The sequence below is a fragment of the Candoia aspera genome, chromosome 2 (genome assembly GCF_035149785.1).
Source record: "Candoia aspera isolate rCanAsp1 chromosome 2, rCanAsp1.hap2, whole genome shotgun sequence".
NCBI lineage: Eukaryota > Metazoa > Chordata > Lepidosauria > Squamata > Boidae > Candoia > Candoia aspera.
The window spans coordinates 50,641,885-50,666,357 of NC_086154.1; the positions used below are offsets into that span (position 1 = coordinate 50,641,885).

At 38.8% G+C, this 24,473-nt stretch overlaps 1 protein-coding gene across 1 annotated transcript in view; it reads right to left on the minus strand.

The window, feature by feature from the left end:
• Positions 1-2,715: 2,715 nt before the first annotated feature.
• NINJ1 (ninjurin 1) overlaps positions 2,716-24,473 on the minus strand; it is a 34,526-nt gene continuing 12,768 nt past the window's right edge. Inside the window, exons 3-5 of the mRNA XM_063291794.1 lie at positions 21,182-21,413; positions 5,940-6,095; positions 2,716-4,669 (exon numbers count right to left, since the gene is read on the minus strand). Coding sequence (XP_063147864.1) covers positions 5,944-6,095; positions 21,182-21,413 — 384 coding nt within the window. The 3' untranslated portion in view covers positions 2,716-4,669; positions 5,940-5,943. The remainder of the gene's footprint in view (positions 4,670-5,939; positions 6,096-21,181; positions 21,414-24,473) is intronic.

Here is a 24,473-nt window from a genome sequence, read left to right on the forward strand (position 1 = left end):
TATTGCATTATTATCTGGGAGTGAGGTCCACCGTGGCAAATGGGACCTCTGTATAAATGCGCGAAGGACTGCATGGATGAGATTCCAGACAGATTGCTTTTCATGCTGCCTGTCTTAATGTACAATGAAGCTGTCTTTCTTTGCTTGTTTTCTCCAGAAAGAAAAATGAATAGAAGGTGCTATAGTGGGACAACTCTCAAAATTTGGTGACTAGGTAGGGGATAATCCCTTGACTGGAAGCATCCTTAAAGGATCCAGTAAAATCATGATTTCTAAGAGAGCTAGGAAATTAAAAGAACTTCAGCATTTCTTCAACTCCTGTATCTTTGTTTCCCATGCACTATGTTATGTTTCTGTGTTGAGTTAAATTGTGGCTTTTTTAGCTTGGGTTTATTGAATAAGTTATAATTGGCCATATTCATACAACCAAGGTAGTGTGGTGTATGTTGGTTGAGGACCAGAGAGAAATCTAGATTCAAATTCACCCTCACTTTGAGCCAGTCTCTTTTTTTCCCACTTACCTATTTCACAACTTGAGCTCCTGCGGGAAAGGCACCCGGAAGTGTCTCTAGGGACAATGCCGGCTCTAAGGCTTAGAAACAGAGATGAGCACCGCCCCCTAGAGTCGGACATGACTGGACTTTACATCAAGGGAAACCTTTACCTTTATCTTTAACTAACTAACTAACCAACCATGCCCAACTGAACCATATTATAGAGTGAATCCAGAATAAACGTGAATAGAGGAGCACGTAGTCCATTCCCCTGGTGCTCAGTGTTGCAAGATGTCATAATCTTCCTCTATTTCTGCTTCAGCAAACCTCAGAGGATTGCTGGGGCATGGTGAAAGGAGGAGGTACATGTAAAGTAAATCCAGAAGAAAGGTAAATCTAAGGATACAAATGGGAGCATGCGATGAACCTGTGGACATGCAACTCAAGAGCTTCTGACAGAACTAATTTGAGGGAATTGGAAACAGAGTTGCCAACATTTCAATTGATTCCTGTGGCTATGCTTTTACTGTGCTTGGATGTAAAGCAATTTGGATATGAAATTTTCACAGAATGAGAATTTTGAAAAGGATCCCACTAATTACTGTAGATGAAGCTATTGAAAACACAGTATCATGAACACACTGAATGCTCCTAAAGGCATACAAGCATAAGTTTGTTGCATAAGTGGAAACACTGGCTGAGATGGGACTATGCAAATGAAAGAACAACTGGTTTAGATTGTCCAAGGCTATGCAGCAAGTTAAGAGATGCATAGGCAATATAAAGTTTTTTTCAAGACAGTAGATTACTCTTCTGTTATGTTTAAACCTTGTCTTCACAGTAAATGTGTTTCTATGTTACAGAAAATTTCCTTGGGGAGAAAGCCAGTTAGAACCAGCCAAATCCCCAAGCCTGGACCAGTACCACTAAGACTAATATAGCTAACACAAACACAGTTGATGTTATCCTTACTATACATACCAAGTTTTTGTTTAAAAGGCTCCAGATGAATCAGAATCAGAGGTGCATAAATAAAAAATGCTGTGCACTTTTGTCAAAACTGCTTTATTGACCAATAATGAAAATTATTTTTAATTAAAACAGTGTAATACAGTGTCAATCAAAGTATGGGGTTCCAATGTGAATAGGAATGAGAATCATGTCCGATTGTGCCTCTAGTACAATTTTTTAGAAGGCTATAAAGTACTTATGATGTAGTCCAGACCATGCAGAGGATGCCAGATTGAGACAAGCTGGTTTAGTTTTATCAGTTGCAACGCCAGTGCTTGGATCGCATGGTCACAGCTATCTCCCTTTTTTTGACACCCCCATGCCCCCCATGCCTGTCCTGGGTTCATACCATTACTGACATCAAACAAACAGAACAGTATGTTGTAAAATATTTTGCAAACATCTGTAGCATGAATTAATATATCCTGTTTTAGAACATTCCCTCACTTGTAGTGCCTGAAGCACTGTACTGTTTAGGTAAAATCTGATTTTATCACACAGTAACTGACAAACAGCTGAAAATTATTTGATTATACTGTATGTTTTAATATAATCTATTAAAAATATAATCTGTTCTTGCTGAAGTAAACCCTACTTAATTCAGTGGGATTTACTTCCTGGTAGGAATGTACAGAATTGCAGTTGACTCTTGTGCAGAGGAAACAACTCTATTCATACAGTTAAAAAAGGCAGAAGCTGTTAACCAACCTATCCATGATTCTGCAACCTTTTGATTGATTTTCACATGTGAACAAAAGAAAACCTTTCTTACTAACAATAAAATCCAATTATTTCATTGGAAATAAAACAGATATCCCATAAAATTCTGTCTTTTTTGTTTTCTATTTTCCTGCTAGAAAAATTATGTTATTCTTTAGAATCTTATTTTTATGGTTAGTAGAAAAATACAGCATCTAAAATGGTAAATGAAAATGCTTCTATCTTATGTCTACAATAATGTGCTATCTACTGTATATTTAAAATGTATATATTTAATGAATAAAAATGAAAAAAGAAAACATTAGTAACATTAGATCTGTATGTAACTAAAAATAGAATGCAGTTTCTTCTAGCAAATGATAAATTAGGAAAAATGTATACTATATTTTTTTAAAGGAAAAAATTGTGGTGGATATAATCTCAGAACATGTTCTAAAAAATTTAATTTCCTGACTCAACTGATTTCATTAAAGATACTTTCTTTTTTGAAATGAACATTTCTTATGTAGATTGACTTAAAGGGAAAAAAAAGGCAAATGGGAGGATGAGATGAACCAGGAAAAATTGGACATACCAGAATTTGGTTCTGCATCTTAAGGATTGGATGGGCATTTCTGCTTCTCCTTGAAGAGGGCATTTCCTGAAAGTTTGAATGTTAGCAGTACTGGCCAGAGAAAAATGCACCACGGCTTTTGAATTGTGTTAGAAAGGTCCATGAAGAAGTATCAAGGGGGTCTTTAACTTTTTGAAGTCCATTCTAGAACGGGTCTTCCCTGTGAATGAAAAGCTACTTCACTGAAGCAGGAAGAGTGGGGAAAACATTGAGGTTTTCCTGTTCAAGTGTTGACAAGCCATCCTCAGTACAAAGAAGATAGACCAATCAAGACTTTACAATGAGAAATAATGCTTACTAAAGTAGAAGATATTTACTATGGATGGGCCATGTGCGAAATGAGTACAAGGAGGTATTTCTCACTGACATTTGTGCACAGAAGGGGTAGAAAAAGTACAGCACCATTTTGGGGTTCCTCCAGAGTGGCTGGACCACATAAGGAATGAAGGGTACACTTTTTATATCCCTGCTGTTCCCTAGCGTCAGTGTGAAATGGCCCCTATTATCCCTGTACTTCCTCTGTTTGTGAATAATATGGGAAGACTGGCAAATTTTAAGGCACCCAAAATGGTGTAGCATATGGAAGAGGGAAAGAATTGAGAATAAAGTTGCTATTCTCTCACACACAAACCCACACAAACATGTTTCATTGTCCCCTTACATCATCTCTTAGTTTATGGAAGTCTAAGATAGGTGGGACCCAAACACACAAAAAACCTAGCGACAGTGTGTTCAATAAAATAAATGTGCCCACATGAAATTTTATTTTAGATGTGGTAACTTTCGAGTTTTGTTGTTTTAGTCAGGCAAGCAAACTATAATTCTCATCAAGTACTGCATAAAGATAAACTCTCTTAAACAATTGATCAAACGCTATGATAAACAGCAATTCCAAAGGAAAGAAAGAAAAAATAAAACTGCCTACATTATAATGCCTTTATACAAAGCTGTGGTGTGATCACACATTGAGGTCATGCATCATGCTAGACCATAGTTGAATTAACCATAGTTTATTAAATAAACTATAACTGGGTTCACAAAATGTTCTCAGCCATAAACTATGGTTTACAAGCCATAGTGGATGGCCTCACACATCACAATTGTTCTAAGCAGGTTATAGTATCAATGAAACAATGTAAGATTTTTAAAAATATATTTCTACCTGGAAAAAAAGCTGGACACCCATCTCTTTGGCACACTTGGAATGATTATCAGTGAACATTAGTTAAAGGTAAGTGATCTTTGGGAAACAAATATTGCTGTCCCAACATTACCATCACATTGATTGCATGCACTTTTTTCTTATTGATAGCAGCCTACCAGATATAATTATTCATTGGGAATTATATAAATAAGAAACAAATGTTTTTTTAAAAATCTACATAACTCATTGGGATTAGAGACTTCTGAAAGTCCTGTAGACAAAATTATCGTTTAATGCTTAAATGTAGATGGGTCTTTCCCTACTCATGTAAAGTCCATGCTTCGAAATATAGATGATCTCTTTCTTAGTTCAGCATTTTCTCAAGGCACAGGGACTGAGCTTCAATGGAGTTGTAAGAAAGGAGATTTACACTGCAGTTTTTCCTGAAGCAATACTGTTAGGTGGAAAGTTGGTGCAACCATCTTTGGTTCCAATCCCTTGTGCTACAAATTAAATTCAGTTTTCCCCAAACTAACAGTCGATCATTTTTATAAGGTTAAGAAGTTATATAAAATGGCTTTTCTGGTAAATAGTCCAACTGAAAGAGAAGCATGCTCATTGAGTTTCTTCATCCAAGAGAAACTGGCTCAAGGTGCAAAAACAACAGAATTTAAAGAACGCTGGTCTCTGGGGGACAACAAGAAAAAAAATAGTTAAAAGGATCTATACAGCCTGATTATTATCTTTTAAAGTAGCCCCTTTAATTCTTTTTCTGCATTCTATCACAGAATACTCAGATCAATTTCAGAGGAGGTGATGTAAAATGCATCCAAAACAGAAGAGACAGCACTGTCCAGTACATATTTAATTCCTAGAATCATTGTTTGATAGAAATGCATGGCTTTAAGTAATTAAGTTTCAGTCCTTGAGCAAAAATGAACAGAAGCTATCAGTATTTGTAAGGGAGAAAAATGCCACGAAGAATAATGGAGGTGTCTGTAAGTGTGCATGGTACTCATTATTTTTCATATTCCAAATATTTCCCTACATCATGAGCAAGGGGCTGGACTTGATGGCCTAAATCATTGCTCCCAAATGATTCTGCAATCTGATTGTATTTTCAATATAATGCTAGAAAGGTAGCATGAGTAACCTTTGGATTCATAAACTTCCTTTTATCTTTTTTGTACAACAGTCTAATGGAGATCAGAAGCTTTGCATTCATTTTCAGCTATCTGAGATTTCTTGTTATCTGTACCATTGAACAAACAATGGTTTGCCTTAGTCATGGTTTAGGGAAATTAGCCAATTTCAACTGATTCTGGCTTGCTTCCATGAATCTTGTTAATGTTATCAACCCACTTGCTTAACCATCAAAACTCATTTAAATTCTAGATAAAAGCAGAGACTAGGTTTTAAAATGTGGCACTGAATCAAGATCAATGTAAGTGCCAACTTAGTGTCGGGGGGGGGGGGTCCCTTCCATAATCACTCTGCCATAACCAAGAAGGCCCTGTTGCCTGTAGTCACATGGAACACAAAAGGCTTTTCTGCATATCTTAATATTATGCTAGATATAAACAGGAAGATGTGCTTCCTGAAATAGTGACTAACCATAGTAATTTCAGTTGTCTCACAGTTTAATCAACTATGTGCAGTTTAATTAACCATGATTAATTAAAAATTGAAAAAAAAGTTAATCGAATATGAAAGAGAAAACTTTCAGATCTTCATGAGGAGGAATTAAAGAAAAATGAGAGTAAAGCACTCTATTATGGCTTGGGCACATATATGAAACAAAGAATAGTATTATTCCTGAACCCACCTATAATACCTTGTACACTGTAATACATACAAATGATGTAGACTTATAAAAATGGTTCTCTACAAGAAGAAACAGATTTTTTTCAGACTAAAAGTACTGCTTTAGGATACTCTGTTCTAAACTGGAACTTACCTTTCTATCCTTTCTGTTCTGTGGGAGATGGCTTCTGAACTCCAAAAGCAGTGATAAATATATTGATAACTACTATAACAAACACCAGTCCAGTGGCAAGGTTGTTGAGAAAGTCCAGCTTGGCATGTTTTGTGGGGTTATTAAGGTCATATTTAACTAGAAGGAAAGAACAATGAAAGAGATTATATTTCACTAAGGAACAATTACCTTTAGAGGTCAGCGTGAGGAAGTAACGTTTCAAAACTGCATGCCAAAGCATCTAATAAAAGATGTGCAAGAACAATTTGGATTCTAAAGAGTTAAAAAAAAATTAAATTGGCTGCTTTTCTCTGATTCCCATAATATGGCATTATCAACCACAGGCCATGTTTTGAAGGTGAATAAGAAGAAATCTTTATTATTTGGGGTGGGGGGGGAACCATTTGCAAGCTTCCAAAGACCTCTCATCGGGGTTGAAGTAGAAATATAAAATCTGACACTACTACACAGGTCAGAACACTGTGTAGCAATGAAGTGGAGTAAAACTAAAGATAGCTCTCAGACCCAAGTTGCTGGGACTGGAGCAACCAAAGGCGGTCTAATCTCAAGAGTCTCTCTGGTGTAAGGGGTCATTCAATCCAAATTTCAATATGCAACAGCTGTGAAGTAGGCAAATTCCATGTTAGGGATCATTTCATTAAGTAAGTGAAAATATATTCAGAATTACCCTGCTCAACTTTCTGAACCAGGCTTTGTCCAAATCTTGATGCTCTGTTTTATTTTTCTTCTCTTTCTTTCCTATAATTTTCCCTTATATTTTTATGTTATATATTTATATTATAATATATTTTTATATATTATTTTTCCCTAACTTAGCAAGTTGACCTTTATTTTCTATAGTTTTGTGGTTCCTAAGCTATGAATATTAACCTCAAAAAACCTGTGGCCTCCCACATGATAGTAGTTGTACTTTAATGCCTGCTGACTGAAATAAAACACAACAAAAAACTGAATTCAGTAGGCATAAGAAACGCCTTTAGGTAAACTGCATTTAGTAATCAGAGCAATATCTACAAAGAATTGAAAAATAGTATTACATATATGTGTATTTATTCAGTCTTCTATCATCATTTTCCTGTCCAGGAGTGGAAAGCCATTTGGTAGCCCACTAAAATAAAAAAAAGGGCAATTGTAGCATCTCCCCTTTCTTTTTGCTCCTTCCTACACAGACTTATTCGAAGAAGGATATAGAAAAGAAGCCAGGGTGTCCACATGCAATACAGAACAAATCAGTCGCACCCTCATGGCCACCATCTTGAATTTTTTAGCTATAAAACAATCATTTTCTGGTCTGAAGCTCTTTGTGGATGCTTAAGGAAGCAATTTGGCAGGCTGCACTATCATCATCTCCTTAACTCAACTGTATTTTCTGGGGACTGTGTAGCCACAGAGCAAATCCAGAAAAAGGTGCAGCTTCTTAAGGTGCCAATAGGTACAATGAGTTCACTTACACACACACCCCCAAGCAACTTTCCCACTTCAGATGTGAATCCCTAATCCTAGGATTATGCAGAGTTCCAGAGCCACTTCACGAGACAATGCTTCGATTTCCCTCAATTTTGTTGGTTTTTATCCACTTTGGGCTGTTTGCTATGCTATTATTTGCCATACTTCGCTTTTAATATTTTGTTGTAATATTATGTTTAGAATTTCTACTTGTACTCAGTGATGGTTCCACATTTTAATTTGGTTATTTATTAAATTTTATTTTATTTTAAAAATAACATTTACAGGAAATACGGACTGGAATCCCCATAACGAATGTAGTTGTGCCTCAAGAATGGTGTTGGGAATTTCTTTACTTTGTTCCATTAAGCAACAGACGTCCCAAGCTGTATTATTAGCACTGGTTTCCCTGAGTGTCAAAAGTGCCTGTTGTATAACAATGGCAAAGAGGGTTGCTTTGGGGTCAGGGACGAATTCTGTTCATACCTAGCCCTGTGGATCCTGGCTGTGACAGGCATTATATTATAGTAATTCAATTCCTTTCATTTTGTGAGGACTAAACTATTCACTTCTTCATGCTTGAAACCACAAGAACTAAAAAGTGGAAGTAAGCTTCATGAAATTCAGAAACGTAAACATCACAGAATTGCCACTCAGTTTCCAGGAGCCAGCACTGCAGTTAAATTAACGGATTGGGGTATTTCCCCAGGGCTAGGCTCTTCAGAAAGGAAGGACAATCAGCGCAGTAACAGACTCTGGAATTAAGAGACGCATCCACTTTTAGAGCTGGCATGCAGTGATTTCTCCATAGTGCTGGAGTTGTGGAAGATATTTGTTAAATGCAAATGTTTGTATGAACAAAGCTGAGTTCTAAGCTTTCAGAGGGAATTAGAGTTCGGCTGTTTCATTACCATGGTGCTACACAATAAAGCTGAACTTGAAACTGTTCTTATGGATAGGAAATGTTAGGCATTATATTATAGTAATTCAATTCCTTCATTTTGTGAGGACTAAACTATTCATTTCCACTTTCATTCCAAAAAGAAGGCTCTTGTAAATAATACAGGGTTTTCTGTAGATAAAATCTATAGCAGGGACACCTGGGTGGGTGGGGAGTAAAAAAAGTGAAGTTGGTGCTCACGTCCGATCCTTTTTTACGTGGGTCACAAAGGACATAAAAAGGGGGCAGGTCTTTGATCTCTCTGACACAGCTGCTATCTTAAATGTTTCTTTTTTTATGTAATAATTTTATTAGAGTTTACAAATACAGAGACAAAAGACTAATACAAGCTAAGAAAATATAAGAAGTAAAGAAAAAGAGAAATGCAAAGAGACAGAAAAAAGAAAAGAAAAAAGAAAAAGAACAGGAAAAAGAGGATATGTAAAAGATGACCCTTCAGCAAAGGATCGTTACCTTGTCGTGGTGCTGGGGCTTGAGCACCTCAATGATGCCATGAGCTAAACCGTGAAGGGCCACCCAAGACGGGAAGGTCATGACAGAGAGGTCAGACTAAATGCGATCCCTGGGGAAGGTAATGGCAACCCACCCCAGTATTCTTGCCGTGAAAACTAAATGGATCAGTACAACCAGAGAGATGTCGGTATACCATCGGAAGATAAGACCCCCAGGTTGGAAGATGGTCAAAATGCTACTGGGGAGGAACAGAGGATGAGCTCAACTAGCCCCAGGCATGATGACACAGCTAGCTCAAAGTCAAAAGGACGGCTAGCGGCCGACGGTGCTGCTGGCGAACGGCGAATCCGATGTTCTAAGGATCAACACACCATTGGAACCTGGAATGTAAGATCTATGAGCCAGGGCAAATTGGATGTGGTTATTGGTGAGATGTCAAGATTAAAGATAGACATTCTGGGTGTCAGTGAACTGAAATGGACTGGAATGGGCCACTTCACATCAAATGACCACCAGATCTACTACTGCGGACAAGAGGACCACAGAAGAAATGGAGTAGCCTTCATAATTAATAGTAAAGTGGCTAAAGCAGTGCTTGGATACAACCCAAAAAACGACAGAATGATCCCAATTCAAATTCAGGGCAAGCCATCTAACATCACAGAGATCCAAATATACGCCCCAACCACAAATGCTGAAGAAGCTGAAGTAGAGCAGTTCTATGAGGATCTGCAGCACCTACTGGACAACACGCCTAAAAGAGATGTTATTTTCATCACAGGAGACTGGAATGCTAAGGTGGGCAGTCAAATGACACCTCGAATTACAGGTAAGTATGGCCTGGGAGAACAAAATGAAGCAGGACATAGGCTGATAGAATTTTGCCAAGACAATTCACTCTGCATAACAAACACTCTCTTCCAACAACCTAAGAGACGGCTTTATACATGGACTTCACCAGATGGACAACACCGAAATCAGATTGATTACATCCTTTGCAGCCAAAGGTGGCGGACATCTTACAATCAGTAAAAACAAGGCCTGGAGCTGACTGTAGTTCAGATCACGAACTTCTTCTTGCACAATTTAGGATCAGTCTAAAGAGATTAGGGAAGACCCACAGATCAGCTAGATATGAGCTCACTAATATTCCTAAGGAATATGCAGTGGAGGTGAAGAATAGATTTAAGGGACTGGACTTAGTAGATAGGGTCCCGGAAGAACTATGGACAGAAGTTCGCAACATTGTTCAGGAGGCGGCAACAAAATACATCCCAAAGAAAGAGAAAACCAAGAAGGCAAAATGGCTGTCTGCTGAGACACTAGAAGTAGCCCAAGAAAGAAGGAAAGCAAAAGGCAACAGCGATAGGGGGAGATATGCCCAATTAAATGCAAAATTCCAGAGGTTAGCCAGAAGAGATAAGGAATTATTTTTAAACAAGCAATGCGCGGAAGTGAAAGAAGACAATAGAATAGGAAGGACAAGAGACCTCTTCCAGAAAATTAGAAACATTGGAGGTAAATTCCAGGCAAAAATGGGTATGATCAAAAACAAAGATGGCAAGGACCTAACAGAAGAAGAAGAGATCAAGAAAAGGTGGCAAGAATATACAGAAGACCTGTATAGGAAGGATAACAATATCGGGGATAGCTTTGACGGTGTGGTCAGTGAGCTAGAGCCAGACATCCTGAAGAGTGAGGTTGAGTGGGCCTTAAGAAGCATTGCTAATAACAAGGCAGCAGGAGACGACGGCATCCCAGCTGAACTGTTCAAAATCTTGCAAGATGATGCTGTCAAGGTAATGCATGCTATATGCCAGCAAATTTGGAAAACACAAGAATGGCCATCAGATTGGAAAAAATCAACTTATATCCCCATACCAAAAAAGGGAAACACTAAAGAATGTTCAAACTATCGAACAGTGGCACTCATTTCACATGCCAGTAAGGTAATGCTCAAGATCCTGCAAGGTAGACTTCAGCAATTCATGGAGCAAGAATTGCCAGATGTACAAGCTGGGTTTAGAAAAGGCAGAGGAACTAGAGACCAAATTGCCAATATCCGCTGGATAATGGAAAAAGCCAGGGAGTTTCAGAAAAACATCTATTTCTGTTTTATTGACTATTCTAAAGCCTTTGACTGTGTGGACCATAACAAATTGTGGCAAGTTCTTAGCGGTATGGGGATACCAAGTCATCTTGTATGCCTCCTGAAGAATCTGTATAACGACCAAGTAGCAACAGTAAGAACAGACCACGGAACAACAGACTGGTTTAAGATTGGGAAAGGAGTACGGCAGGGCTGTATACTCTCACCCTACCTATTCAACTTGTATGCAGAACACATCATGCGACAAGCTGGGCTTGAGGAATCCAAGGCTGGAGTTAAAATCTCTGGAAGAAACATTAACAATCTCAGATATGCAGATGATACCACTTTGATGGCTGAAAGTGAAGAGGAACTGAGGAGCCTTATGATGAAGGTGAAAGAAGGAAGTGCAAAATCTGGCTTGCAGCTAAACCTCAAAAAAACCAAGGTTATGGCAACCAGCTTGATTGATAACTGGCAAATAGAGGGAGAAAATGTAGAAGCAGTGAAAGACTTTGTATTCCTAGGTGCAAAGATTACTGCAGATTAATCCTTGGGAGAAGAGCAATGAGAAATCTCGGTAAAATAGTTAAGAGCAGAGACTTCACACTGACAACAAAGGCCCGCATAGTTAAAGCAATGGTGTTCCCCGTAGTAACATATGGCTGCGAGAGCTGGACCATAAGGAAGGCTGAGCGAAGGAAGATCGATGCTTTGGAACTGTGGTGTTGGAGGAAAATTCTGAGAGTGCCTTGGACTGCAAGAAGATCAAACCAGTCCATCCTCCAGGAAATCAAGCCAGACTGCTCACTTGAGGGAATGATATTAAAGGCAAAACTGAAATACTTTGGCCACATAATGAGAAGAGAGGACACCCTGGAGAAGATGCTGATGCTAGGGAGAGTGGAAGGCAAAAGGAAGAGGGGCCGACCAAGGGCAAGATGGATGGATGATATTCTAGAGGTGACGGACTCGTCCCTGGGGGAGCTGGGGGTGTTGATGACCGACAGGAAGCTCTGGCGTGGGCTGGTCCATGAAGTCACGAAGAGTTGGAAGCAACTAAATGAATAAACAACAACAAAAAGATGACCTCCCCCTTGCTCCAGACAAGTATAAACCATTTTAGTAATTTAACACCTTCTCTAGTAAAAAAAGGAAAAAATTAATCTCTTCTTCCCATATTTCATCCCTTCTCAATAATCAAAGTATAAAAAAATCATCATTTAGTGCTAATTAGCAAAGGTCTATTAAAAGCTACCAGAAATAACATATATATTCCATCATAGTGTTTCTGACACACCACCTCCTCAATGCCCCTGATTTATAGTGCATCCAAAAGAAGACTTTCCACACATTCTTCACCCAAATGATAAATCATTCATCACATTCTTTTTCTATCTTTAAACATTAATCTGGGCAAGAAGTCCTGACATTTTCAAGTGAGCTGAAGTTCATTTGATCTTTATGATCACAGCAATAAAAATCAGTATCTGTTCTCCTCCTGTTCTCCCTCAGCCTGAAAATATAGGAAAACAGAGAGTTACACACCACTCCCAGCCCTCACAATCTAAAAGGCAGAAGAAAAAAGAACATACGATCCAACTGCAAAAACATGGACTTGGAACATGATCAAAGGATGCCGCTGTGAAAGGAGGAACAAAAGAGGCAGAAAAACCATTCTGGCAGTTAAGGTGACCACTTTGCTCCTCCCCCTTTTACCCTACAATTTACAGGACTATTGACAAGCCAATGTCTTCTAAATGAAGTAACCAAGAAAGAACAAAAGAAAAGGCTACCACTGTATATTGGAGGCCACTCAACATCATAACTCAGAATAATCAATGCAAGAAACATCATTCATATTACTTTCCTATGATTGTGAGCAATGTATAAAGACAATTGTGTCAATTTTATCAATTTCCCACCCTCAACCTCTCTGTAATGATTGCCTATTCAAAATCACTATCAGACTCACACAAGACTTTCATGAATATCTGATTTAATAATGAATAGTATGCAGGATCACAAGCAAAGCTGAGAATAGTAAAAGTGCGGGATTTCTCCCAGTAAAAACCCAAGCAGTGCCCAGTCCCTCCCCCCAGAGTCAGTACAATTCCATTCCCTGCAGGTGCCCCTAACGGTTCCTTCCAGTCTGTGGGAAATGTCCTTGACCAGGCAAGATAACCCAAACATGCATTCTTCACTCCTCGCATCGCAGCCTGGTGCAAGGAACAGGAGCAGCCCCCTCCCGGACAGCAACCCATGTCAGCACCAGCATGGCATGGGAACAGGTTACGATATTTTTCAGGAACATTGGAACAGGGACCATGACACTGTCTTTATACCAAGAATATGTCACCACTGAGATGCCTGTTAGGGCACATTTTGTCATCCCCCCGACGATTCCCTCCCTCCTGGTGTTACAGTATTCACTGGATCTGTATAAAGTATTTGAAAGGCATGTTTCACTATTAGTGTGGATGAAGCATCCATGTCCTTTGAAAGCTGTCTCTGGAGGTCTAGGTGTGGATATGTAACACAGAGAACATCCCCTCTGAGACTGCATTCACATCTGGGTCGAGCTACTTGTGACAATCAGGGAATTTAATGCTCTGTACATTAAAGAGTATGAGAGCCAGTTTGGTGTAGTGGTTAAGGCATCAGGCTAGAAGCTGGGAGACCATGACTTCCAGTCCCACCTTAGGCACAAGACAGCTGGGTGACCTTGGGCCAGTTGCTCTCTCTCAGCCCTAGGAAGGAGGCAATGGCAAACCACTTCTGAAAAACCTTGCCAAGAAAACTGCAGGGACTTGTCCAGGCAGTCTCCAAGAATTGGACACAATTGAATGGATTAAAAAAAAATTAAAGAAGGCACAAGGACTAATAATCTAGAAACCTCAAGAAGATAATATTCCCACATAGAATCACTGCAGATGATGAACCAAGTAAAAAATTGAACTAGATGACTTCTGGGACCCCTTCTGTGATAATACCAGACCTGAAAAATAATTTATAGTGGGACATACTGACCAAAAGTCTGAAGATGATTTTGTAAGAGAGAATGAAATCTATAAAGGCAGGCAAAGGATGGCTAGCCTTAATTATCATCAGAGAGGTGACCTTTTAAAATACTCTTTACATCTGACATAGAATAATTGGCTATAGAAATTATCAATGGGAAGGCAACTATAGATTCAAACTGAATTGGTGCACAAGACTTTAGACAAGTTGTTTGATCTATAAAATTATCTATGAAGTCTAAAACAGTCTTCAGTCACATTTCACTTTGAAAGAGGAACATTTAAGTAAGGAAGGTGTTGGCAAAAAAAAAGAAGAAGCTCAAAGAATAAGATCAGAGACCATTCTTTCCACGATACATGGAGGTTACTCAGAGCCAGAATAACAGAAGCTCAATTAGGCTGAAAAAGTAGTGCCTAAGGGAAGAAGAAAGGACAGCTGAGATGAAGTACTAGACATTACTGAGAATCTGAAACCATGCACCAGGTTCTAAATACTACTTCTAAAGAGCTCTAAAACAACTCAGATATATGATATTATGTACCTATCAAAAATAACTAACAAGCTATTAAGACCATTTCCTATACCAGGGTAGAAATGTAACACCTTATTTACTAGACAATTTTGGCCAATATAACATCAAATCTTAAAAAGTGTTCCTAATCATCTGCTTTATCCAGAGCCCTCTGCAACAGCAGTGCCACCACCTACTTAGCTGGAGTACAGATGGTGGAGGACTCAGTGCAAATATGACTGACCACAGGTGAGAGTGCATTATCACCAATCAACCACATGGCAAGTATGGCAGAAAATATTATCTTTTTGCCTCCACTACTGCATCCACCACAAACCATTCAGCAGAATTTTGGTGGGTATTTAAGGATCTGGACCTTGTCAGTGTGAAAAATCAGTTATGTCCCAATTCATTGAAGCAACACAAATGTATTTGTGAAGAACTTCATGGACAGAATTTGCTCAAATCTGCACTGATCTTGGGGTCTACTTTTCCAATGGTAGGAGAACTGGGCAATTAGGGGTAAATATATTAACACGTCTTCAGCAAAGGATCGTTACCTTGTTGTGGTGCTGGAGCTTGAGCACCTCAATGATGCCATGAGCTAAACCGTGAAGGGCCACCCAAGACGGGAAGGACATGACAGACAGGTCAGACTAAATGTGATCCCTGGGGAAGGTAATGGCAACCCACCCCAGTATTCTTGCCGTGAAAACTAAATGGATCAGTACAACCAGAGATATGTCGGTATACCATCGGAAGATGAGACTCCCAGGTCGAAAGGTGGTCAAAATGCTACTGGGGAGGAACAGAGGATGAGTTCAACTAGCCCCAGATGTGATGACGCAGCTAGCTCAAAGCCAAAAGGACGGCTAGCGGCTGACGGTGCTGGTGGTGAACGGCAAATCCGATGTTCTAAGGATCAACACACCATTGGAACCTGGAATGTAAGATCTATGAGCCAGGGCAAATTGGATGTGGTTATTGGTGAGATGTCAAGATTAAGATAGACATTTTGGGCATCAGTGAACTGAAATGGACTGGAATGGGCCACTACACATCAAATGACCACCAGATCTACTACTGTGGACAAGAGGACCACAGAAGAAATGGAGTAGCCTTCATAATTAATAGTAAAGTGGCTAAGTGCTTGGATACAATCCAAAAAACGATAGAATGATCTCAATTCGAATTCAGGGCAAGCCATCTAACATCACAGTGATCCAAATATATGCCCCAATCACAGATGCTGAAGAAGCTGAAGTAGAGCAGTTCTATGAGGATCTGCAGCACCTACTGGACAACACGCCTAAAAGAGATGTTATTTTCATCATGGGAGACTGGAATGCTAAGGTGGGCAGTCAAACGACACCTGGAGTTACAGGTAAGCATGGCCTGGGAGAACAAAACGAAGCAGGACATAGGCTGATAGAATTTTGCCAAGACAACTCACTCTGCATAACAAACACTCTCTTCCAACAACCTAAGAGACGGCTTTATACATGGACTTCACCAGATGGACAACACTGAAATCAGATTGACTAAATCCTTTGCAGCCAAAGGTGGCGGACATCTATTTGTTGTTTATTCATTTAGTCGCTTCCGACTCTTCGTGACTTCATGGAAGAAGAGATTAGGGAAGACCCACAGATCAGCTAGATATGAGCTCACTAATATTCCTAAGGAATATGCAGTGGAGGTGAAGAATAGATTTAAGGGACTGGACTTAGTAGATAGGGTCCCGGAAGAACTATGGACAGAAGTTCGCAACATTGTTCAGGAGGCGGCAACAAAATACATCCCAAAGAAAGAGAAAACCAAGAAGGCAAAATGGCTGTCTGCTGAGACACTAGAAGTAGCCCAAGAAAGAAGGAAAGCAAAAGGCAACAGTGAGAGGCAGAGATATGCCCAGTTAAATGCAAAATTCCAGAGGTTAGCCAGAAGACATAAGGAATTATTTTTAAACAAGCAATGCACGGAAGTGGAAGAAGACAATAGAATAGGAAGGACAAGAGACCTCTTCCAGAAAATTAGAAACATTGGAGGTGAATTCCAGGCAAAAATGGGTATGATCAAAAACAAAGATGGCAAGGACCTAACAGAAGAAGAAGAGATCAAGAAAAGGTGGCAAGAATATACAGAAGACCTGTATAGGAAGGATAACAATATCGGGGATAGCTTTGATGGTGTGGTCAGTGAGCTAGAGCCAGACATCCTGAAGAGTGAGGTTGAATGGGCCTTAAGAAGCATTGCTAATAACAAGGCAGCAGGAGACGATGGCATCCCAGCTGAACTGTTCAAAATCTTGCAAGATGATGCTGTCAAGGTAATGCATGCTATATGCCAGCATATTTGGAAAACACAAGAATGGCCATCAGGCTGGAAAAAATCAACTTATATCCCCATACCAAAAAAGGGAAACACTAAAGAATGTTCAAACTATCGAACAGTGGCACTCATTTCACATGCCAGTAAGGTAATGCTCAAGATCCTGCAAGGTAGACTTCAGCAATTCATGGAGCAAAAATTGCCAGATGTACAAGCTGGGTTTAGAAAAGGCAGAGGAACTAGGGACCAAATTGCCAATATCCGCTGGATAATGGAAAAAGCCAGGGAGTTTCAGAAAAACATCTATTTCTGTTTTATTGACTATTCTAAAGCCTTTGACTGTGTGGACCATAACAAATTGTGGCAAGTTCTTAGTGGTAGGGGGATACCAAGTCATCTTGTATGCCTCCTGAAGAATCTGTATAATGACCAAGTAGCAACAGTAAGAACAGACCACGGAACAACGGACTGGTTTAAGATTGGGAAAGGAGTATGGCAGGGCTGTATACTCTCACCCTACCTATTCAACTTGTACGCAGAACACATCATGCGACAAGCTGGGCTTGAGGAATCCAAGGCTGGAGTTAAAATCGCTGGAGGAAACATTAACAATCTCAGATATGCAGATGATACCACTTTGATGGCTGAAAGCGAAGAGGAACTGAGGAGCCTTATGATGAAGGTGAAAGAAGAAAGTGCAAAAGCTGGCTTGCAGCTAAACCTCAAAAAAACCAAGATTATGGCAACCAGCTTGATTGATAACTGGCAAATAGAGGGAGAAAATGTAGAAGCAGTGAAAGACTTTGTATTCCTAGGTGCAAAGATTACTGCAGATGCCGACTGCAGTCAGGAAATCAGAAGACGCTTAATCCTTGGGAGAAGAGCAATGACAAATCTCGATAAAATAGTTAAGAGCAGAGACATCACACTGACAACAAAGGTCCGCATAGTTAAAGCAATGGTGTTCCCCGTAGTAACGTATGGCTGCGAGAGCTGGACCATAAGGAAGGCTGAGAGAAGGAAGATAGATGCTTTGGAACTGTGGTGTTGGAGGAAAATTCTGAGAGTGCCTTGGACTGCAAGATCAAACCAGTCCATTCTCCAGGAAATAAAGCCAGACTGCTCACTTGAGGGAATGATATTAAAGGCAAAACTGAAATGCTTTGGCCACCTAATGAGAAGACAGGACACCCTGGAGAAGATGCTGATGCTGGGGAGAGTGGAAGGCAAAAGGAAGAGGGGCCGACCAAGGGCAAGGTGGATGGATGATATTCTAGAGGTGACGGACTCATCCGTGGGGGAGCTGGGGGTGTTGACGACTGACAGGAAGCTCTGGCGTGGGCTGGTCCATGAAGTCACGAAGAGTCGGAAGCAACTAAATGAATAAACAACAACAAAATATTAATACGTATTGGGTAAAATAATCCAACTTCATTGTATACTGATAAGAGGTAAAGTATTAATGACTGACTAGGAATAAAAAAGTAATTATGTAATAATAAAATAAAATATTAAGGATGTGTTGTTGTTTATTCGTTCAGTCGCTTCCGACTCTTCGTGACTTCATTTCTCAGTGGAAAGAAGATTCTTAAGACAAAATCACAATCCATTTATGCAAGTTTGTATTGTGACTATATTTGAAATGTTTTATATAATTTTGTTTGCTTTGCCTTAAAAATAATATTCTATACAAAAGGGCAATTAGAATTTTCAGAGGATTGGAGCAACATCCCATTGAGGTACAGTAGTTGAGATATTTCAATTTAGGAAAAAGAAGTAAGTAAAAGAGAAAATGATATGTGTTTATGAAAGTATGCATGGGACTGATTAATTAGTGGAAAAAAACAAAACTTCTAATAATTGATGGATAAGAGACATAATTTATACGAGTTCTGAAAAATATGAGTTGGAGAGTACCATCACCTTCCTGGTCCTCTTGTGGCTTCCCATTAGCGTCTGGTGAGCTCATATGGGACAAGAATGCTGCACCTGAAAGGCCTTTAGACTGATTCAGCAGGGCTGTTCTGCACAAGTTCTTGAGTTATATAACTTCAAGTTGTTGGCATATAAGCTACATCTTTACTTCTGCCTGCTTCCAAACACTAGATGACTACTTTTCATTTTGATTTCCTAATACAATACAATTTAATGCATAACCCCAAAGAAAGCTATGTATGTATGCAGAAAATGACAGTGTACTTAAAATACTTGTAACACTCTTCCTGGTAGAAGACAAGTATAATTCAGTCTATAAATTGGGTTAAAAATGTCATTCTTAGGTTTCTATGCAATTCCTGAGCTAAAAATTACTTCTCAGAAACAAAAGTTAATATGTATAATCTTCTACCAAATGTATAATTTCCCAGAGCAAATGAATGATAATCTATGATCCCTGAGGAAATAGATTATTTTTAGCCTGCAATCCCATAGAGTTGATGATTATATTACAATTCTACAGCCTCAGGGTGGACATCTAGGGGATCCAACCAAAGGCAGAAAGATGTTTACCCTTGGAGAGAGGGTTCTGTTTTGAGGCTGTCTTCCTAGCAGGCACAGAAAGCTCCAAGACCAATTATCTCTAATATTGGACAGCAGAAGGAACTGTGTTGAAGAATGGGTCAAGAGAAGCTGGGAATATTCCTTATTATGGCTCTAAGACAGCATCTTACGTGTGTTGGCCTGGGAGGGATTAATTCCCTTCCTTTTAAACCAATAAAACTGACTTGGAAGGAAAAACCCATATTCCTGATGTACTGCCTCTGCATTCACCTCTGTCATGAGCCTTGTAGGTTTCTGATAAGATGGTTACTCTGTTCCTAGCTCTCCCTGATATGGCAGGAAGGATTGGTATCATTTTTAGTTAATAATTCCATCATATGGGAAACTGTACAAGTAAACCAAACAATGTCGCTCATGCACATTGAACTTTGAAAATGGAGATGAGAAATACTAGAAGAAAATTGGGAAGATACAGGGAGATCTTTTCTCTCCCATGAGATATTTTGTATTATTTTCCTGAAAAATTGTTCAGGAAGCTAAAAAGTCTTTGAGCCAAGCCTTTATATACTTACTATGTATTACTACTGCATCATTACTCCCATCAAATGCTTTCTCAGAATTACACAATGTGAAGACTTTTATATGACACTATATATAAAATACTCTTTTATGAAACACTCTACTCATTCCTCCTCCTGTATACTTGGGATAAGCAGTACACAAGTCTCAAATGTATATCTTCCTTTGAAAAGCATTACCATATCCCAGAGATTAGAGTGGTCCTGACCCTGCCAGACTTTGGCAAATTGCTGAAGACCTGGATGAGCTCCAGGACATGGGGGTTGGGAGGTTAGATGGCCTGGGAGGTAAGATGTTATTGTATTGTACAGTGCTTATTGGGTTTGTTCTTGGAGACCACTGTAGGTCTTTTTTAAAATGTTTTGTGGAAATTACTTTTTGTGTTATTTTTAACGTGTTGTTGTTAGCTGCCCAGAGTCACATCTGCGAGATGGGCAACCGTATAAATAAATGCAGTTTTCAAAAGAGAAGGATTTATTGCCAACTTTGCTCTTATTAATAACTAGATTTTCTATTGCCAGAAGCAAATTCTTAGGAGAGTCTGGCCAATGGTTCTGCCTCCATCACTGTGAGCTTGGCTGGATCCACTCTCTACGTTGGGATGAACATCTATGAAAGTAAGCCTGCTGCACCTGTATAGGTCTTTCCTTGGTAGGTTATCCGATTGGCTGATGGTAAAGGATTCAAAATGATGGGGCAAGTTTGTGCATGCATGGTAGCCTTCCTTTTAATTCTTTGGGAATTAGGTATGGACCCATGTAGGATGCACTGATGGGGCCATGTCCCTACTCTTCACCTCCACAGTTACATCTGTTAATATGTTTTCTACTACAGATTAAGGTTACTATGGTAACTAATCATTTTGGCGGGGTGAAGCGGGTGAATTTAATTGTCCCCTTTTCATGTGTTAATGGTTGCATTGCCTAAGGGAGGAACTTGCCTGAACTTGTTTTAGTTTCAGTTTCCCTTCTATGTAGGCTTGCAGAGAATATGCAGCTGAGAGAAATCTCTCCTCTCAGCAAACAGCCTTTAAATATGTTTGTTTTCTGTAAATAAAATTATTTTTATAGAAATGCCTGGTGTGTGACTTTTCTGATCTCTCCTGGGCCAAAGGCTTTCTAGCACTCTGCCAACAACATCCACATGGAAAGTAACACCTAAAAAGGACTAATAAGTTTTTTTAAAAAAATCTGAGCCTATAAAAGGGGAGTTATAAAATACTTTTTAAAAGATATTTCTCTATTAAAATGGAAACAGTACCATAAACAGTAATGCTATGGCACAAAATAAGCAATAATTTATGTTGCCATACATACCAAGGAATATTAGGAGCACACCAACTCCAACCTGAAGTGCAAGTGAGATGCTGATAAGGACAATCAGCGGAACATAAAATGAGAAGGTGGGTCCTTGTTCCATTACAGCTTTCAGTTGGGATGCATTGGCCATGAGCAAAGCAATATCCAGCATACTTTCTGCTGCACTTTTCTTATTGGCATAATGGTTCATGTTAATTTGTCTATGTGTCCGTGGCCACTGTCTTCGAGCCTGAAAGGCAAAAATATTCCCAAGACATGTATCAGCAATGATGTAGATAGCATTACAAACGTATCAGGAGAAGGATAGTCAATAACTTGTTAAAATTAGTTACATCTTTGTTTGTAACTAGAGTGTGAAAGATGAAAACAACTTGCCACAGAGAATGGGGCTGAAGGCAAGAATGCACTTCGACTGTTCAGACTAAGGAGATATCACATTGGCTTCTGCATGTTATATTAAAATAACTCAAAATATTAAAATAAAAATATATTAAAATGAGAAGATGAAAGGAGAAAAAAACATGTAGTATTTACACCAGGAATATAAGTGAGTCTGATCATGACCCAGTATTTGAGAAATGACAGGAAATGAGCGTAAGTGTCCATGCTTCAGCATTTTTTCTTCTTCTCTATTTCATAAAAATTTTAACTATCCCATTACTGGGTGAAAATTATACCTTTTTTCTAAACACCTTTTTTTGTTTTTCTAGTGGTTAAGGTGCTGGGCTAGAAACCAGGAGACTGTGCGTTCTAGCCCCGCCTTAGGCATGAAAGGTGGCTGGGTGACCTTGGCCCAGTCACTCACTCTCAGCCCAACCCACCTCACAGGGTGGTTGTTGTGGGGAAAATAGGAGGAGGGAGTATTAGGTATGTTAGCTGCCTTGAGGTATTTATAAAAATAATAAAGGCAGGGTAGAAAATAAATAAATAATCAATAATAATCGTACCCTCAAGCAGCTTAGATCAAAACAGCTATTCACATGTCTTTGCTGACTTAGCCACTAAACATCAAGCATTTAGCATTAGCACACTGCTAAAGACCAAAAAGCCAGGCCAGAAAGCACTTTCTACTGAGATGAACACGTTTCCATTTTCCTCACTTAACTTCAATTTCTGTAGAATCTTTGCTTTACTAAATTAGTCATTTTACTAGGGAAAAAAAAGTCACATTACAGCAGCAAATCAAGTAAGTACTGAAAGAAACAGCATGTCCCATTCAAAAAGAAAAGAAAATCACTGGATGCCCAGCTATGGTTTTTGTGGTAGTGTTTTGAAGGTAGTTAGCTGCTGAAACAGCTTCTCCCAACAAGCTTTGATCCAGGCCCGAGTCAACTATCATGTGTCCAGCGGAGAATGATCCTCTATTTCTCCATTTTGTTCTACTGTAAAGGGAAGAGATCTCTCATGAAACTGCCCATTGACAAAATCTGTTCCATTATCAGAATGTAACATTTGAGGCTTTCTTCCATATTTATTTTTCATGTAAGCAACAATTTGTCTGAATTCCTAAACACGTATTCTTATGCCTCAGTTCTTTTTTTTTTAATCTTCAAAGGCCAAGACTGGGAAGACTAAAACTATCATATGGAGATGTTCTTAGAAATCCTTGAATTATGGCAAATTATGGAAATGCAAAGAACTGGCCACAAATTGCAAATTGCTCCACATGTTAAGGTAGTAACTATGCTTGAGAGTCACATCGTATAAAAAGTATTGAAATAACTGAAATGCAAGCAATGCAGCACAACAGCAATATTTAGTGATGAAAAAAATCCCCATATTAACTCTGTTCCCTTCCCACTCAGTCAAATGGAGGAAACAGGCATGTTGTAATATCCTTTTATCAGGCGTCTTGTTTTGCTGTTTATATCTGATAAGGCATATGAAAAGAAAGGATTCCAAGAATAAAGCATACTGACAGCAAATAGTACTCTGTGTGGGATGTTCAAGAGTAAGCTCTTATCAGCATGTGGAACTGTCCTACAGAACAAATGGTGGCAGATACGCTGATCAAGCCACTGCCTGGAGACCAGTTCCAGGTATTCTAAGAGAGGACAGGAATCATGAGTGGGTGCCTGAGATCATGAGAAGGCGTGTTGGAGATTGTATCATTGCTTTGCACCTATGAGTTTGGTCAAATAGCCTCTAGAGCAATTGGGAAGAAATGGATAATGGGGCTGCCTGTTAGCACTCCCTGATAGCGGGTTAAGCCTGTACTCTGCACTCAGGTCAACTATATTACAAGCGTTACTTCTTTTTCTTTCCAAAGAGACCTGCACCATCATAATTACTTGCATTCTACACATGCTCAGAAGCACATTCTCTTTTTTATATAATGATTAAAAATTACAGTTGCAACAATACAAACTAATACAAACTAAAAAGAAAAAAAGAAAAAAAAGAAAAGGTGCAGAAAAGAAAAAAATAAATCAAAATGGAATCAAAAGAAAAATAAGAACATAGTAAAGAAAAAGAAATATATAGTATATATATTAAGAATTGACTTTCCCCTTCATCACAAGTATAAACAATTTTAGTAACTTATCACCTTCTCTTAAAATACAACAAATGATCTCTTTTTCCCATATCTCATCTCTTATCTATAAACAAATCCTTAAAGCCTCGTCATTTTAGTCCTGATATCAGCAAAAGTCCATTGTTACCAGAGATAAAAACATATCTATTTTAACCTTGATCAAATAAACCAACGTTATATTCCTTCCTTTTACTTTTAACAATCTTGATCTTTAGTCAGTTCAGATAATGTCCTAGAACTTGATTTCTTTTCATTTTTCCTTTGTCCCTTCTCATAAAATTCTTCAAAATTTTAACAAGCCTCTTTTGTAACTCCAATATAGGAAAATTAGCCAGGTCACTCTCTTGGTTTGTTATTTGTATATCCAGTGTAGCATCTTTTCTTTTGTATAACCAGTGTAGCATCTTTTTCCATATCATTCTTGTAGCCTGTCATTTTCAAATCCACTTTCAGATCAGTCTCAATCTTGTCAGGTAAAACTTGTTCCTCTTCTATAACATCTTTTAAACACAATCTATCTATAGTGGCAGACACTCTTAAAATTAACTTCTGGGTCCATTGTTTGAAAATATCCTTCAATATGTCCAATGTTAAAATATTTTGCTTCATTCTGTATTTGTAAGTCAAATTTAAGTGTTCTTCTTTAATTGTAATCTTTAGTTTCTTCTAGTTCCCTCTAGTTTCCAACTTTCAAAGTCCCATCCTATCATTTTTTAAAAAAAGAATTCAAAACAAAAGCATTTTCCCATGGGA